This window comes from Zootoca vivipara, chromosome 1 (genome assembly GCF_965207765.1).
Source record: "Zootoca vivipara chromosome 1, rZooViv2.hap1.1, whole genome shotgun sequence".
Classification (NCBI taxonomy): Eukaryota; Metazoa; Chordata; class Lepidosauria; order Squamata; family Lacertidae; genus Zootoca; species Zootoca vivipara.
In genome coordinates this window covers 42315227-42332940 of record NC_142582.1, presented here as the reverse complement: position 1 = coordinate 42332940, position 17714 = coordinate 42315227, and the positions used below count along the sequence as shown (strand labels likewise).

General features: G+C 40.0%; 1 protein-coding gene across 3 annotated transcripts; it reads right to left on the bottom strand.

The window, feature by feature from the left end:
- Positions 1–455: 455 nt before the first annotated feature.
- Positions 456–17416, bottom strand: LMLN (leishmanolysin like peptidase). Of its 3 annotated transcripts, XM_035129622.3 has the most exons (17): positions 17144–17416; positions 12752–12849; positions 12332–12362; positions 11641–11723; positions 11278–11395; positions 9100–9275; positions 8436–8541; positions 8099–8193; positions 7666–7783; positions 6272–6379; positions 5389–5465; positions 4489–4599; positions 4202–4334; positions 3511–3670; positions 3153–3283; positions 2545–2758; positions 456–2192 (listed from the first exon to the last, which is right to left on the bottom strand). In XM_035129622.3, the coding sequence occupies exons 1-17, from the start codon at positions 17300–17302 to the stop codon at positions 2092–2094; spliced, it is 2019 nt and encodes a 672-aa protein (XP_034985513.1). In that variant the 5' UTR covers positions 17303–17416; the 3' UTR covers positions 456–2091. The 3 variants fall into 3 exon arrangements, with proteins under 3 accessions (XP_034985513.1, XP_034985522.1, XP_088508349.1); XM_035129631.3 differs by lacking the exon at positions 2545–2758 and having other exon boundaries at positions 17144–17352; XM_088652223.1 differs by lacking the exons at positions 456–2192; positions 2545–2758 and adding an exon at positions 2771–2971 and having other exon boundaries at positions 17144–17353.
- Between the last annotated feature and the right edge of the window lie 298 nt (positions 17417–17714).

The following is a 17714-nucleotide window of genomic DNA, read 5'->3' as shown; positions in this document are numbered from 1 at the left end:
TTAACCCTAATATTTTATTGCTATTTCCATGCCCCACCTGCTTATTTAAGGCTAATGTCATGTGTAATATAAATAGTATATTTATAGTAAAGGTAAAGTGACCCCTGACCGTTAGGTCCAGTCGCGGACAACTCTGGGGTTGCGGTGCTCATCTCTATTGGCCGAGGGAGCTGGCGTACAGCTTCTGGGTCATGTGGCCAGCATGACTAAGCCGCTACTGGTGAACCAGAGCAGTGCACGGAAACGCCGTTTACCTTCCCGCTGGAGCGGTACCTGTTTATCTACTTGCACTTTGATGTGCTTTCGAACTGCTAGGTTGGCAGGAGCATATTTATAGTAGTGTACACATATTCACATCATTGGAGGAAATAATCCCCTCTCAAATGCTTCAGTCAGCTTTCTCATGCTTCACGTAGGAAGCAGTTTACTGACAAGCTGTATTCACACAAACCCTCTTTGTAAAAATAAGGTTTATTTTAAGAAAAGAAATCTAGCAGGCACTATTAGAGCAGGGGTGGCCAACCTTTAGCCCTCCAGCTGTATTTGGACCCTTGACCAAGCTGGAGAGGATGGGAGTTATGGTCCAACATCTGGTTAGCCACTCCCAATGTACTTTCTGCAAAGAGACTGCATTTCTTGTTAGTGGAAGAGTTCACCTGATTCCACTCGAGTTTCTGATCTCACTATGCTGATCAGCCTGCTACCACTGCACACTTTGAGAGGACTGGAAGATTTAGGTAAACATTTGCTTCTCCTAATGCAGCATTGCTTTCAATGGATCAGAATGATCAGCAGGACCAGATGTGACCCCCTCCAGTCCCAAGACAAAAGCAATTTGTGCCAGTTGCAAGAAAGGAAAGTTATCAGAACTATGATCCCTGAGGGTTTTTCAGTCTCACGGGAACAGATTCTTCATCTACAAGTTGCTCACTGACTTTTACCAATTTCTTAGTGGCACAAGCAGCATACTTTTTTTTAAAAAAAGTTTACAAGTCTTCATGTACCCAACGTAATTGAACTCAGCAATTCTTTCACCCAAGAACCAGAATAGGGTCCCTGATAATAGAAACCCACATTTTGGCCCCAAAGGTGTCAGTATGGAATCTGTAAGTATCACAGTTTGGTGCTGTATACCAGCATTTGAAGAAGGCCAATGCAATGAAATGAACATTCATGAATGAGGGCTACTCCTTTTTTCAAATTACCTTGTAAGAAACGGAACACGAGTAACCAACCCAAAACAAGTTTACTTAGGAAGGTTCAATCCTAAACATGCTTGCTAGGAGGCAAATCTTCCTAGCAAGTATGCTTAGGACTGAAGGCTTAAGTCCATCAAAATTACAGCATAATAGTTTAGTAGTTGGTCTTCAACAAGTTAAGGGGACATTAAATATTTTCATTATTTATAATAATAATAATAATTTATACCCCAGCCACTCAGGGCGGCTTCCAACAAAAACATTAAAATACACTAATTTCTTAAAGATTAAAAGCTTCCCTAAATATTTAGAATATCAAAAGTGCATGATGTGCAGCTATTGAAAAGTTCCTCCATATTCTGAGCAGCAGATACTTCAGAGAATATCTTCAAATCACCAGAGTGTACAAAGCATCCTAAAGCTGTACTGAAAGGCTAACTCTTTGGATCCATCTGCAAGAATCCATAAAGCCACACTAGGCTCAAGTTATTAGCAATGATGGCGACTTATTTTCATGGCTTTTAAATTAAAGGAAACTCTGAGGTATATCTCTAAGGATACCAAAAATTCTGCTACCAGTCTCAGAGAATTCTGCCTAACTAGAGTACTCCAGACCAGTGGCAACATAACACTACTGGCGATTTTGTTCCCCACAATTTGTTACCAATGTAAAAACAAAACTTTAATACTGGCACTTATTGAGATGACGCTGTAAACTTCGCCTTCCTCGGGCTAGAGGTTGTTTCTCCAGCATCTTCTGGCCAGTGATCAGCCGGCCTTCTTGCCACAAGGCAGGTGGAGATGTGTTTGCTCTTCTGGATAGCTGCCTTTGAGAAGAACTCAAATGGAGTGTCCTCTAGACGTAGTCTATGGGATAACCTGGGAGCCCAGTTTAACTCCATGCACAAAGAAGAAATCCAGCCAGTAGCGGAAGCAAGTTCGCCATCAATAGCCATAGGGTTACTACCAGGCTAGGGGAACAGGAACACAAATCTAAAATAAATTTTAAAATGGTATTAGCATAGTTTAAGTACTTCTGCAGATGCTGTTCAAAATAGTCCTTGACAAATAGGAATAGAGGCAGATGCTCTTTGAGAGTCTAAACATTAATTCATCATTTTTCCAAACTAAAGAAAGAGAAGGAGGGGGAAAGTGTTTTCCAAAGCCTAATTGAATTGTCTGTTTTGGTCCTGCTCTCCTCCTCTAAAACCACTGTAGTGTAAAACAAGTGAACTAGTTCTCCTGTTTGTAGCATTTTCAGAATTGTATTCCTAGCAAAGAACATGACAGCAAAAAAACCCAAGAACTCTCTATTTCTCTTAATGACTTTTGAAGGATTGCTTACCAATAGATGTAACTCTTGTTAAATTAGCAACTGGAGGAGGATCCTGCTCAGGTGGGCAGAAATCGCAGAAGTCTGAACACGCTGGGCAAATTAGGTTCCCAATATGTACCCATCCATTCATCTGAATATTCACTGTTAGGATTTGACCTGAGCGACTGCACAAATATGACTCATCCTTGACCCAAACTGTCAGCCCATGGGGAGAACAAGAAACCTAAGAAATAAAGTTGGACTAGCTAGATTATTGCAAGCATTTATTTAATTTTAAAACCAAGTCTTTTAAGAGACATGTTGCTTGTAGTCGAGCTGTCAAAAGGAAAGGCTAGAACTATTTGTGTGTACCTTCACTTGTTTGCATGCAGATTTGGAAGACGACAGATTGTTGGTAAGGCCGGGTAAGAGGGTATCTGCTCACTTTAGAGACATACTGTTGGCATAAAACTAAGGGACATGAGGTAGGGAGATATTTGGACTTCCACATGACTATCTGGTCTAATACAATTAGATACAAATATAGAAACATGTAATGACTAGTTAAGAGGAATAATGATTTCTAAACAACACATCTTTACAAAATGCAACCTTAAATTAAGAGCTCCTGCAGTTACCTGGTAACAGCCACTGCCCCAGTCAGGGTAACTGAGTTTCTTTCTGCATTGTTCCATAACAAAAGCCGACTTCTGAATGAGACACACAGAATTTGGTCCATATTTTTCTGCACCATAGTTTTTGAAAGGATCTAAAAAACCAGGAAAGCACTGTTAACACATACTGTGGACTGCTAACCAGCTTCAGACTGTGATTTCAGATCCTAGTTTCTGAGCCTGAAACAAACCAGGGTAGACTCAGATACAGATGCAACATGACAACCATGGAGTAGCTAAAGAAGCCATGGGTTTCCTTTACATTGGAACCCAAAATTTCTGAAAGATATTAAAGGAGAAACTAAACACAAAACCAACTGACCTGGTTGATTTTCGAGTATTCTACAGTCTGAACTTCGTTGAAATTCACCACTTAAGTGCCAGCTGAATTCCTGACTGAACGGACAGAAGTCAGCAATTTCAACAGACCCACCATAATAAGGCAAATCTTCTGATGGTACTCCATAGAGACGGTCAAAATACTGCAAAAGATGAAGGTAGAAGAAGCACAGTCATATCATCACCACCACCATCACCTGGTAGTAATAGCAAACTTTTACAACAACGGCAGAAGCCTACATTCCATACATTATATTCATGTTAAAGAGAACCAAAGCACAAAGCTATAGTTGCTACTGCCATTAATAATTTTTATTTTAGGACCAACAGTATTGCTAGGTACTGCACATACAAGTCTGCTAAGCATGACAAATGCATTCTCTTTTGACTGGGTGTTGTCTGAACCCTAAACTACTGTTAATCTTAACTTTGGTGAGTGGAAACAAGACAGCTGCTTAAACTATTATTTAAAGTTGACTTGTTTCAACAAACTACAGTTTGTATGTGATCCAACAACAAATCAAGCTGAATCTAAAATGGAAGCAAAAGCTTCCAAATTCCTTCTTGTGGTTGCACTGGAAGAGAAGGAGGAAGTGCCCAGCCCCTCTGCTTGTTCTCATGTCTGAATGAGACTGGTGGTTCATAGAATTCACATAGAGTCACATCCTTTATACCTGATATTCCTGAGGCAGCTGTTGAGGGAATTTCTGTAAATTGCACACTGCCACTGCTCTTTGGTCCTGTCTACAGGTTAGCTGCAATGGATTAGTCCGCAGAGTGTCACAATATGGATCCACCAATTCTTTCCTGTGAATAAAGTTGAAAACCACAATAAGGGAACTGTTAAAATCTTTCTATACAACACTTAACAAAAAATCAGTACTAATCAGACAAACATTAATAGGCTATTGCAATGCCAGTGGCATCACAGAACATGTAATCTAAAGAAACATATTCTTACCTTCTCCTCTTGTGATCAATCCAAAACTTACAGCTTTTCATCACAAAGTCACAGCCTTTATCTCGGCCCCAATCAAGTTTTTCTGCCATGTTGTAATTGGCTTTATACCAGCTGTAAACATATGTTGAAACAGAAATGCTACGGTATTATTGCACTTCTGAACAGTCAGCAAAAAGTTATTTCAAAGCTCTTGCATTTGTTAATCAAACTACCTGATATGAACCATTTCCTAATGCAGGCAGGGCAAGAAAAGGCAAATGCATTTCTACAAACAGGCACACGTATTGTCGCCTCCAAGATTGCCGCTCCTCTTTTGGCTTAAGAAGCGAAGCCAAAAAATGGAATTGCTCTTCTCTTTTAATGAAGGAATAAACAATGAAGGGGGGATTTCAACAGCTAGTGCTAATGCCACTCTAGGTAATTCAAATCTGACTAGTTATTGCCAGCCTTTTCCATCCCCCATTATCCTCTTTCAACTGGAGGGAAATGCTCGAGAATTATGATTAGTTCAGGAGTATCCTTAATTTGACTAAACAATTTCACATTGCACTAGTAGATAAATGCAAAATGAACAGAGAAATTTTGATTTCAATTTCATGTTAGAATTTAAGTTATCCAACTCAAGGTATAGGCTTTTCATGTGCATTAAAAATAGCCGAGTGGCAGATGCAAATCCAGAACGGAAATATTAATCTTAAGACAAAACCTCACATGAAACCCCAATATTTACAAGAACAAGGAGTGGCAACAATATTGACAAAATGATTTGCATAGAAAGGTTGCATTGTTTCCAAAGCCTAAAATTCAAACACCACCTACTACATAAGTTTCTTAACTATATATTTAAGATCTGTCCAAACAAGGCATATTTATGAGAAAACCAAAACTATACATTCTTACCCAGTGTCTTCCATTAATGCCAAAGTGATGCGGGAGAAGACCCTGTTCTGAGTGTGCGATCCAGTCATAGCTTCATTCTGAAAGTAACCACCAAAAATAACTGCAAGCTTCGTGACAGAACAGGAACTCATTCCTTGATTTGGAGTGGGGAAAGAAATGGTCTGAAGTGATTTACATGCAAGTGCTATTCCTGGGCCAATTCGGATAAAGTCTGGGATAAAGTCCACTTAGGAGATTGGATGGTAGAGGATTCAATAGGTGTTTAAAGCCAGTGAAGACAGCACCTCTGGGGTTTATAAAGGTGTGGTTTCCAAAGGGTAGGCACTGCCACACTAGGCGTCTAATTCCCACACAGTATGGGACAGGCTTCCTGATGAGCTGATATGTGCAGGAGGCCCTCTCATCACTGTATAAGTTGACTACAGACTGAGGAGTTGCATGTACAGTAGTCTGAAACACTGGGGGGGGGGGCTACCCTAAATTGCTTCTCTGATCCTGCTCATTTAAAATAAATAAAAATGGCAGAGTGGAAAGGTAAAGACAAATGAAGACAAAGGTAATAATTACAATTATATATTCTTTATAATGTATGGTATTCTTTCACAAAGCAAGCTGTACTGCTCCTCTTTTAAAAACTGCTTTATATAATCCCGTTTTATCTAGATTTGCAGTGACTGTCCCATTAACAAATTGTAAGGGAAAGATTAAATAGAAGTCTGAGGATGGGGGAAGGAATATTTCCAGTGATATATCCTACTTTAGACTTTAATCAATCTGTCGTTCTGGAGACAAAAGTATCCGATATCACAAAAACCTACATTTCAGTTTATGATCACCTCGCAAAAAACCCAATAGCCACTGTATCATCATTAGCTGTACTGACCTCCAACAATCTCTTTTCCCAATGATTGAGCTCTGTACCCATGCCACCTTGATTTTCAAGTTCCATCCCCTCTAGAAATTGACATCCAAAGTGTTTTCGGGCCTCCTCCTTCAAAAAGATGCATCAGAAGACCACTGTCAAAATAATTAGCAATACTCTTCCATGAGAATCAAAACTACCCCCCCCCCCAATATTTTAAGTTCCCAGGAGGGGCTTCTTTCATCTTGCACAGATTTCCAATGAAAAGGGTCCCCCAATTCTTCTTCCTATATGCACTGAAATGTAAGGCTGCTATCACAATGTGGTTCACATGATTGCCAATAGTCAGCCATGAAAACACCATGGACAGCAGAACAGGCAGACGAGCAAGCAGTGTGGGTGGCAGGTGCCCCAGGCAAGATGTTTGGGAAGAGAGGCGCTTCATAGAGTGATTTGCCCAGCAGCTCTCTGAAGTGCTTCCCCTATTAAATACAGCTGCAGCAAATGTTAACGGAGGGAGGAGGCAATTCAGAGAGTGGCTTTGGGCAAAAACAAGCCCCTCCTTTAAAGCTTGGGGTGAGGGGAAGGGTGAGGTGTAAAGGGAGGAGGGGTTACATATACATGGGGAAGGGAGGATTGTCAAAGGGGTTGGTGGGTAGGCGAGGTTAGTGAATGGAGTGAGCCGGAGATGGAAGCTGCTAGTAAGAAATACTGTTTAAAGTTCATGAAGCTGAGAATAAACTAAAAAAATAGTTTAAAAATTAATTCACCTATATGAAAAGCATAACATGTTCTGATCTCAAAAAACCCATAATTTAAAGTCTTCAGAATGATTCTTTTAATGGAATCACTTGGAGGATAAAAAGCATATCTAACAGGTAACTATCCAAGCCACAATGTGATCAGGCTTTTGCCCAACTTCCTTCCTCTTTAGTAGGCTGAAGGAATACAAGCAGCAACCCAGTCAGCTGAAGTTTTGTGTCTGTGCTGTGGCTTCATGCCACTCAGGTTCTATGGCAGCATGATGGCAACTTCCATGCAGTTTGAGATATTTCCTTTAGGTCTCTCATTTCTCTGTTGAAACATGGACTGATATCTTTGGCACACCTGCAATATCCCGAACCAACCCCACTCCCATGTCTGTGGGTGGCCTTGTTCTGGTGCTCTAGTAGCTGGAAAAGGGGCAGCCACTTTACTATTACAAGGAGTGATCATTATTCTAATGAGAACTATTCCTTTTGACATGCATTATTTTACCAGTAAGCAGCTTGCCAGGGATACTGGGAGTAAGCTATTCCTATAATTTTCAAAGTGTTAGACAAACCTCCTAAAGAAGGCAAGGCAAATTGTGTAGATGTCTGTATCTGAGGAAGTTAGTTAGATTTAGTCTGATAAAAAGTGAAAATGATACTTACAACTACTTTAGGAGTTATCAGAAGGAAAACATTGTGAAGCAGTTTCTTATTGCCCCGTACATCCCATAACCGCACTGCGCTATTTACTACTTTATTGCTCCACTGATATACACCAAGGCTGTAAGAAAGGCAGACTGAATTAACTGGACTGGTAAGCAGGATCAATTCTAAATATGATCAACAGGCTGACATTAGCAAATGTTAAATCCATTTCAAAAAAATATTATTAAACCTGATAACTGTGAAGCTCATGACAGCTGGCTGTCTATAAAAGAGGACATGGAAGAAAAATCAGCCAAGGAAACAAACTGACTGAGTCACAACCTATTAAAATGTTGACAAAATAATTATTTCACAACTATGCCACATCACTTCCTTCAACAAAACTACATACGGTAGGTTTGTAAAGTCCAACATAGATTTAAATATATACCTTTCATTAAAGGGTGGCAATCCATTTGCATTTCGGGCAGTCAAAGGCTTTCCATCATCATCACGATAAAATGCAAACAGCCCAGCAGAAAAACCCTTTAAAGCAATGCAAAGTCATGTATATTATTTACCTTCAACATAAGAAAGCATGCTTTGCCTAGAAGTTAACAAACCTCAAAACAACAAAAAAGTTTTCTGAAAGTAAAATAAACATACAGTGTAGGCAAAGTTCACATCTATGTCTTTAGAAGAGAAACAAAAATCAAACAATTTTTTGCATGGTGCAACACAAAGATGTTGCTAGTATTTTAAATGAACGCAAAAATAACATATCTTACCAGTGCATGAATGATTTCATGTTTCACTGTAGACAACATGCCAACAAATTCTTGTGGTTGGGTTGAAATCATATTCGGGCAAAGATTAGCATACCCTGCAATTGGCCTGGGAAATAATGAAAAATATCTATTTCTATAGAATAAAAAATTTCACTGTCTTAGGAACATACTAAGTTTAATAAATGAATAGAAACAATGTGCACTCAACAACAACAAAAAATCTAAATTTAGAATGCTAAAGCACGTAAGCAATTGTCGTTTCACCATTTACACAATCGGCAGCAGAGTGAAACATATTTTCACTCAATCCCCATCTGACCATAAATTAAATAGATTTTGATAATGGTATTGCTAGTAAAATCTCTTAACAAAGAGAAGTTGGATTTCTCTGCAAACAATAGAGATGAAGAGTGCAACATCTACTTTAGTAGGCAATTCTTCTAATTTCATGATTCAGGCTACAAACACAGACATCTACTGCTCAAAAAGAACTTAAATGGATAATTCTAGTTCCATTCCATTAAGAATTCCATTAAGAATTAGCCATTAATTTGAGCAGCGCAGTTAATCTAGTAAACTGGTCAGTTAAAGCCACCTTTGGAAGTCATTATACCAGTACACTTATAAATTAAAGTTACCGGTAATTTGGAGGAAAAAATGTTACCTGTCCGTATCAGCTTCCAGTTGACAGTATGCTGCATATGCAATAATATTTTCTTGGCCACACCTTTCAGTAGTCAGAGCACTAACATATAGCACGAAGTCAGCATCTCGAACCCCTTCTTGGTCTCTTACACCAACAAGTCCACAATTCAGCATTTCATTACATACCCTACATTGCTAAGACATTAAATTTAGAGGAAACGAGTTTCAAACAGACATAATTTAACAACTGTCTTCAGTCTAACAGAATAAATTTGGTAGCCAACTGCTCAGAGTTGAGGCACTGAAATCAATGGCCATGACTAATTTATAGAATCATAGAATTGTAGATTTTGAAGGGACCACAAGAGCCATCTAATCCAACCCCCTGCAAAGCAGGATTATTTTGCCCAACATGGGGCTCAAACCCACAACCCTAAGATTAAGAGTCTCATGCTCTACCAACTGAGCTAGCCAGCCATTTAATAGGTCTGCTCTGAGCATGACTTAGATTCAACCCATCCTCCTCCTTTCTATTTTTCTTTATCTGACTGAAGAAAGATATTAAGACAATGATTTGCCACACTTATACTGATTTTGTTATACTGTTCACAGCCAATATTCAAAGGGTATAGGTGTACCTGATTATTTTTTAAAATAGCTTTTGAAAGCTATACCCTCCAGAATCCACAAGTGCTTTTAAGAGTCCAAAGTTCAGAAAATGGCAAGATGTGTTAGGACCAAATGATATTGAAACAGGGAATGACATTAATGAATGCTTAATCTTTTCTTTTGGAAAGCTCTCATGCCTACTACACTGACTTCCAATCCAGAGACATCATTCAGATTGTGAAAGTGAGGTGTGTGTTGTGTGTGTGTGTTTAGCATCTGAAGATGCTGTAGTACAGGCATCCCCAAACTTCGGCCCTCCAGGTGTTTTAGACTACAATTGCCATCATCCCTGACCACTGGTCCTGTTAGCTAGGGATCATGGGAGTTGTAGGCCAAAACATATGGAGGGTCGCAGTTTGGGGATGCCTGCCGTAGTACATTATATTGTGACATCTTATTATCATTACACATATGATAGATTGTACAAAGCACATCGTCTGCTATGGTCTACATGCACTGTGGTTAGCCTTAATATCTGGTGCCAGAGAATTTACACTGGGTGAGATATATGATCACTCTTGCTCTGTTCAAGGTTTTTAAAAAGGCAGCTTTCAGCTGGTTTATTCAGCTGTTTTGTTAACTCAAGGAAAACTAAGGAAGTAAACACTGAAAAGTGTAATACAGAGACTGTCCAAAACTTATTTTATTTAATGAAATTGAAAAAAAACACCATTCTAGTCTATTTAAAAACAAGACATTAAAACTGAAAACAATTTTTAAAAGTAGCCAAGGTCCATCAACATAATATACTTTTGAATATTACTGAACCCCAAATTTCTCGGCACTCAAGTTGAAAATTCAATCCTCTCACCAATCTGTTGGAACTCAGCTCCTAGTCCTCTCATCCCTGTTGATTCCCAACATTATTTGCTCTTCTTAACTTCACTTCGCTTGATGCCACTTATTGATTTGCCTTGATACCAGTTAAGTACCAAAGGAAATGGAATCTTCTCATTGTGATACTATAACAGGATTTAAGATTAAACCCTTGCAAGTGATGACTGGTACAGTTGACTCACAACTTCTGTTTAGAAATTTGCTACTTATAAGAGTTACTATGTTTTTTCCGGCCAGGGATGTTAACTGTGGATATATAGCGCAACCATTCTCATAAGATATGTGCTAAGAATTAAGACATTTTTATTTGTCCAGGAATTTGGATATGAAGTGTTATTTGCGCTGCAGAGCTTTATTGCTGCTGTTCATTGCATTTTCATTTGTTGGGTTTAGGAGTGGTTTTATTATGATTATAGTATTATATAATTGTTTTTGTAAGCTGCCCTATGCTCCATTTTGGACAAAGGGTAGGATATAGATCAATCAGATCAAATCAAATAAAAGCAAACCTTGCTCAAAGGAACGTGTCCCAGTTGTTCCTTTAAAGTCCTGCCCTTACCTGCCCCTCATGTATGATATCAGGTGCAGGGCAGGTAGGCATGGCTTATTAAAAATGAAGGATGCCCGGAAGGCCATCTTCGAACCATGAACTGGAAGTTCCCCACACCTGGGCTGCCGAGGACTGAATTACCTGCAGGTGTTCCTCAGGAACTGTGACTGGACCACACTTCGTATATTCTGCACAGGCTTTTCGGCAGTATCGGTGAGGGTCATCTTTCTTCCTTAAATATTCATTTGTTACACACTGTCTTCAAACAAATCAGAATTACAGATTTAGTTATCAAGAAAATGGATGTATAGAATAAACCCACATAACAGAGAAGCTAGGTATACCAATGTAACCAATTTAATTTACTTATCAGAATGGAATTACTCTTAGTGGGTTTTTTGGGGTGGGGTGGGGGGAACAATACTGATCTACAGGCAGAATATAATCTTAAATGCAGATTTCTGTTGACACTTATTATTAAACAACACTAAACCATGTACATACCTGCTTAATAGGATGGTACCAGTAGGTTTCCGTACTTGGAATGTCTTCTCTAAATTGGAAATAGCTTGCGGGAAAAGCTTATTCTAAATGTACAGAAAAGAAAAGTCTCTTTACACCAAAAAGAGAGAGAGTTGAAACTAGATTCTAAAGAATGAAATCCCAAGTCTCACTTACTAAGTATATTTTCACAGCTTTGAACTGAATGAGATAAGCATAAAGAAGTGCTGATTTTATTGTATTATCAGACAATACTCATGTATCCTGAACTTTAACAAAATCTGTAGCAAAGTGACACAAATTAAGATTTATTTGTAGCATACTTCAGAACTTGGTTCATACACGAACCCTGGCTAGTGCTAAAACCACACTTATCATTTCTGTAGTTCTTAATGCTGCTTTTGGTTAAAGTTGCCAAGGTAAGGGAAAGTGGAAATTGCACCAGAGAGGAAGGAGGAGGGAGAAAAGTCAGTTTGCTCCTGATCACATAGCCACGGTTATGAGAACACACAATGTTAGGTCTGCGCAAATGTCAAAAGCAGTTTCAGATATGGAGCAGGAAAGCTGTTTAGAAAAGTTAGAATACCACTTACAAGCACGGATCATGCAGACCAGTGGATTGGCGCAATTAAACTAGAACTCCATTCAGCAATAGGTATGACTGACATACATACAAGAAGGAAGAGTCACATACCTTTATAAGGTGCTTTTTTCCAGGTGGCAATCTATGAAGAAAGAAAACAAGGGAAGGGAATTGTTTATTTTCTATTTGTATGAAATACTATCATCCACCAATCCCTTTCCACCTATAAAACCAGTTACACCAGACTCAGTCCTGCAACATAAATCTGTCCCCCTTAGCTATGTATTCCCTATTGCCTTGCCTACTTGTTTGGTGAGAAAAGTAGAAGGGGGACAGGTCTTCCTAGCTATCAGCTAATTCTCCAGTATAGGTAAGATGTCCTCAGGTTGGACATGAGCTCTTCCTAGTGTTTGAATGCAGGAACTAAAAACTGAAGACATCTCCACATGTGCGTAGAAATACTTCTCAGGCAGGACCAACAGCCCCTTCCCACTCAGAATAAGAATTTTAGAAGGCTGCCATTATACTTACTCCTCAATACTTTTGTCATATACTGTCTTAATTCTTAGTTGTTCATCCACATTTCTCTTTATAACACGATTTTCCTTAAGATAAACTTTATAGATAACCTAAATAAAGAATAAATAGATTTGACTCAACAAATAACATGTATACCCCCCCCAAAAAAAAATAAAGGAAGAAATGGATGCATCAATCAGATTTATTTACTAGTTTCCTTTGCACACACCCCTTTACTATAAAGTTCCAGGGTTATAACAATAAAAAACAGTAATAGAAATTACATGGCTGTAATTATTTTGCTTGATGCTGAGAAAGCATTTCACAAAATATATTGCTGGGTTCTTTTTGTTGCTTTGGAAAAGTATGGGTTCCCTCAAGAGCTTATGAAATAGATTATTTCATTTGATTAAGAGAGAGGAACAAGTCAAAGCTGCCCTCTTTTTTTAAAAAAAAAATTTAAAAATAATTTTATTTCTTCTTTTAAAAGATCATACAAATAATAACTCATAGAATAACAATAATTTACATATAATAATCAAAATTGAAAAGCAAAAAAGGTAAAATGATAACAGACAAATCATAAGCACAAGACATACAAAATACAAAATGCAAAAAGGAAAAACACAGGAAAGAAAAAAAATGAGAGAAAAAAAGAAAAAAAAAAGCGCAGAGAAAAAACAACAACAAGAAAATAAAGAGAAAATACAAATTCAAGGTACCATAAAAAGAAAAGCAATAAAAAGCAACTTCCAGATAATGAGATCGGTTTCCTTTCATCATTCCTATATCATTATGTTTCTTCCTCAATTGTATTTTTAATTTTATTCATTTCCATCTTCCCTGATTTAAATATTTATCTAAACAACTTGTTGATTCTATTCTAAGCATATCACCCACTTTGAGCTTAATCCCTCTTTGTGAAAATACTCTATTGCATAACTCCATTCCGTTTTTAATTTTTGTTTAGGAGTTTCCCTAATTATTGCTGTTATTCTGGCTAAATTCATGTATTCTACTAATTTTAAATGCCAATCTTCGAGTGATGGAACCTTATCTCCTTTCCAGTTTTTGGCTAGCACTATTCTTGCCGCTGCGCATGCGTATAGAAGGATACTTCTCCTATCTTTGGGGGTATTCTCAGGTAGAAGGCTTAGGAGGAAAATCTCGGGCTTTTTTTCGAATGTCCACTTCAGCATTTTTTTTAATTTCTCGTATATGTTGTTCCAAAATATTCTCACTTTGCTGCAATTCCACCAGCAGTGGAGATAGTCTCCTGCTTCTACTTTACACTTCCAACATCTATCACATTCCTTTTTGTATATCTTGGCTAATTTGGCCGGTGTCAAATGCCACCTAAATACCATCTTCCATATATTTTCTTTTATCCCCATACAAGCCGTGAAATTAATATCCTCCCCCCACAATTTGTCCCACTGAGAGCTATAAATTTACAAATATTTACTTGAATGGGACATGAAAGACGAGATGACTAAACACGTAATGATAAGATGGGCACAGGAAGCTGCCCTCTTTTTTTGATATTCAATTTGTGTCTAAAGGTAAAGTTAAAGGGACCCCTGAGCATTAGGTCCAGTCGCAGACAACTCTGGGGTTGCGGTGCTCATCTCGCTTTACTGGCCAAGGGAGCCAGCGTACAGCTTCTGGGTCATGTGGCCAGCATGACTATGCTGCTTCTGGTGAACCAGAGCAGTGCACAGAAACGCCGTTTACCTTCCCGCTGGAGCGGTACCTATTTACCGGTATCTACTTGCACTTTGACATGCTTTCGAACTGCTAGGTTGGCAGGAGCTGGGACTGAGCAACGGGAGCTCACCCCGTCGCGGGGATTCAAACCGCCAACCTTCTGATCGGCCCTAGGCTCTGTGGTTTAGACCACAGTGCCACCCACGTCCCTTAGTTTGTGTCTAGAACTGGTGATTTGTGCAATTAGGCAGAAAATACAAATTCATGGCTTTGTACATGGGCAAGTAGAATTTAAAAATGGCTACATATAGAGATAATTTTTATTATTAGGTCTGAATAATCTATATAATAATTAATAAAAATATTACGGTAATTTTGGTGTCATTTCTGGCTAGTTGTTAATCAGTCAAAATCCAAAATAATGCCAGTAGGCACTATAAATCTATGTACTGTAGTTTATGTGCTAATTAGCAATTTTGTTTGTGCCAAGGTTGTAACATATTAAAGCTCAACTCCTGAGGAGGAGGATGTGGCTTCCCCCTTCTCCACTTTGGGGTGTGTGTATGCGTCCTTGGGGCGGTGTGGTTAGGTTGCTTGTCACTGTTGCATATTGCTGTGCCCCTGTAGCCATTTTTCCTTGGCATATGTGGCTGCCAGCTGCAAGTGTGGGGTTGTAATCACTCTGTTTGGGAGTGCCAGTGTGTTTCTTTACAGTTTCATGCTGGGCCATGCTTTCAGTGCATATGTGTTGATGATTGGTCATGAACAAGTAGAGCAGGTTGTGTATGCCTGGTGGAAGCTGGCAGGCTTGGCTGGTGCCGGCAGGGTTATTATAGATGCCATGGGTGTCTGTGTCATCTGACATGTAGGCCACAGCCTCTCTGGTGGGGGGGGGCAGTTGGATGAAGAGGTTTTTTACACCAGTGTTTCTCAACCAGTGTGCCTCCAGATGTTTTGGAACTACAACTCCCATCATCCCTAGCTAGCAAGACCAGTGGTCAGGAATGATGGGACTTGTAGTCCCAAAACATCTGGAGGCACACTGGTTGAGAAATACTGTTTTACACCACCAACAGATCACTGGTGGGCGGCCACAAAACATGGCAGAGTCTTGAAGTTGTTCCAGTGTTTTTCCCCCCAAACTTTACTGAAAACTTTTAGAACTATTACCAAACAACCTGTTGTCTTCATGTCTGCATGTACAGATGTTAAAAGTCTTGTATGGAGCCATCTACATGGCATCAAAGCAGACATGAAAAATATTTTCCTTTACAGATTAAGCTCACATCCACAGGCTATACGTCTATCTAAAACAGAACTTTCCAAACTTTTCATGTTGGTGACACACTTTTCAGACATGCATCATTTCATGAAACAGTAATTCAGTTTTGCATCATTTCGCGAAACAGTAATACAGTTTTACTAGCGAACCAGAGGCCCCAGAGGCAGCCGACACACTAACGTGTGGTGACACAAAGGCTGCTGTGACTGAGACGGAAAAGAGATTCCTGTACAGTACCGTTAATAAACAATATAAATTCAGACCATATGTAGTCAAACCCATTTTTTTTTGTTATTCCTCTTATCACCCTCCAATGGTGAGCTGAGCATTACATAAGTGCTATATTCCACACACATTGGGTCCAATATTCTATGGTGGGAGGGAGTGTGCCCCCCCCCCAATTGGAAGCAACTATTTGTCTTGTTGCTAGGAGTCTTACAGCTTAAACTTCTCTGTTAGGCCATAATCCTATGCACCCTTAAGTAGGAGCCAAGTCCGATTGAATAAACTAAAATAAAATCACATAAACAGGACAAGATTTTCTATTAAATCCATTACCACTGAAAATATCAAGCATTTTTACAAACCAAATTTTCTGGTAGAGAAAAGTAATGACCATGGGATCTTAATGGGTGGGCAATAACAAAATAAATGATACGATTATTTCCATTTTTAACTTGTGCTATGGGGTGTATTTTATGGGTTTTTTAAGTGCATCATTATTTTAGCCGTCAAGAGAATCCTGTGTGCCATAAATGGTGGCAATTGTACTGAGAAGAATTAAAGAACAGAGCGTAGCCGCTTCCTGCATAAAGAAAACTAAGCCTAGCTTCTAATCTCAGCATTTTGTCACTCGGATCACCTTGGCTTTCTACAATAAAGCAGCAGAATAGGCCGAGTCACCCAAAACAACGGGAAAACGAAGTACCTACCACGCGAGGTAAATGCCAAAACTGTAGAGATATTTCCCTGCCTTTAGTCTAACATAATGACAAAAAATATCGCAGCGCCACAGATTAAAGCTACGGTATTTTCCAAAAGCGTTTCGCGATCCTCCCTAGAAAAAAATAAGTTGCTGGGATGCGCGGAAGAGACAACCGGCACCAACCAACAGGTTACTGCATCGGCATTCCCAAACGAAGGATCCCAAGGAAGTGGAGGAGCGGAGAGTTATAAATCAGATTTTATAAACCGGTCCCCACCATCCTCACTTGCATTCAAAGCAGGAACTTTTACGAGCACAAATGCGGAAAACAGGCAAAACAGGCGGCCAACAAAGCTGCAAACGCAGCAACCGGCGGAAAGATCCGCGGAAGCCGAAGGCGAGTCCTAACCATCACTGCAATCCGCAGGTCGAGGCGGAGATCCCGCGTCGCCCTCTTACCCCCCACCCCGCTTCCAAAGACCTGCCTCACCTCCCTGGCGCTGGGGATGCGGTGGTGACACACAGGAGCAGCAGCAGAAGAAGCTGGGCCGCAGCCAAGGAGAAGCAGCACCGCGAGGGCGGCGGGGAAAGCGGAGAGCGGCCGGGGAGAAGCTTGCAGAGCCCGCCGCCTCTTCCCTCCGGCTGCCATCTTGACAGCGGCCTTCGCTACCGCCGCCTCTCCACGGGCAAGGTCGGTTCCCCCTTCCCCACGAACCAGTAAGAGAGCGCGGGGCTGAGAGCAGCGCGGTCCTATTGGTCGCACCTCTTTACGGGGCGGGGCGACGGCCCCAAGAGATGAAAGGATGAAGGGCGGGGGGGAGTCCGTGACGTCACGCTCATTACTGCAACTCAGCCAATTAAGGAGGAGGAGGAGGGAAAAAACCCTGCCGCCGCAGCCTGATTGGATGTCACTCAAAAGGGTAGGACGTAAACTGGCTGGAAGGTTGAATGAGGTACAGTACTGTACTGTAGGGGTTTGGAGAAATTAGGTGAAAGCAGAGCTAGAGGTGTGAGGCGCGTCTGGTGCGCCTCGTGGTTTCTGGAACGGGGAGTTCGAATTT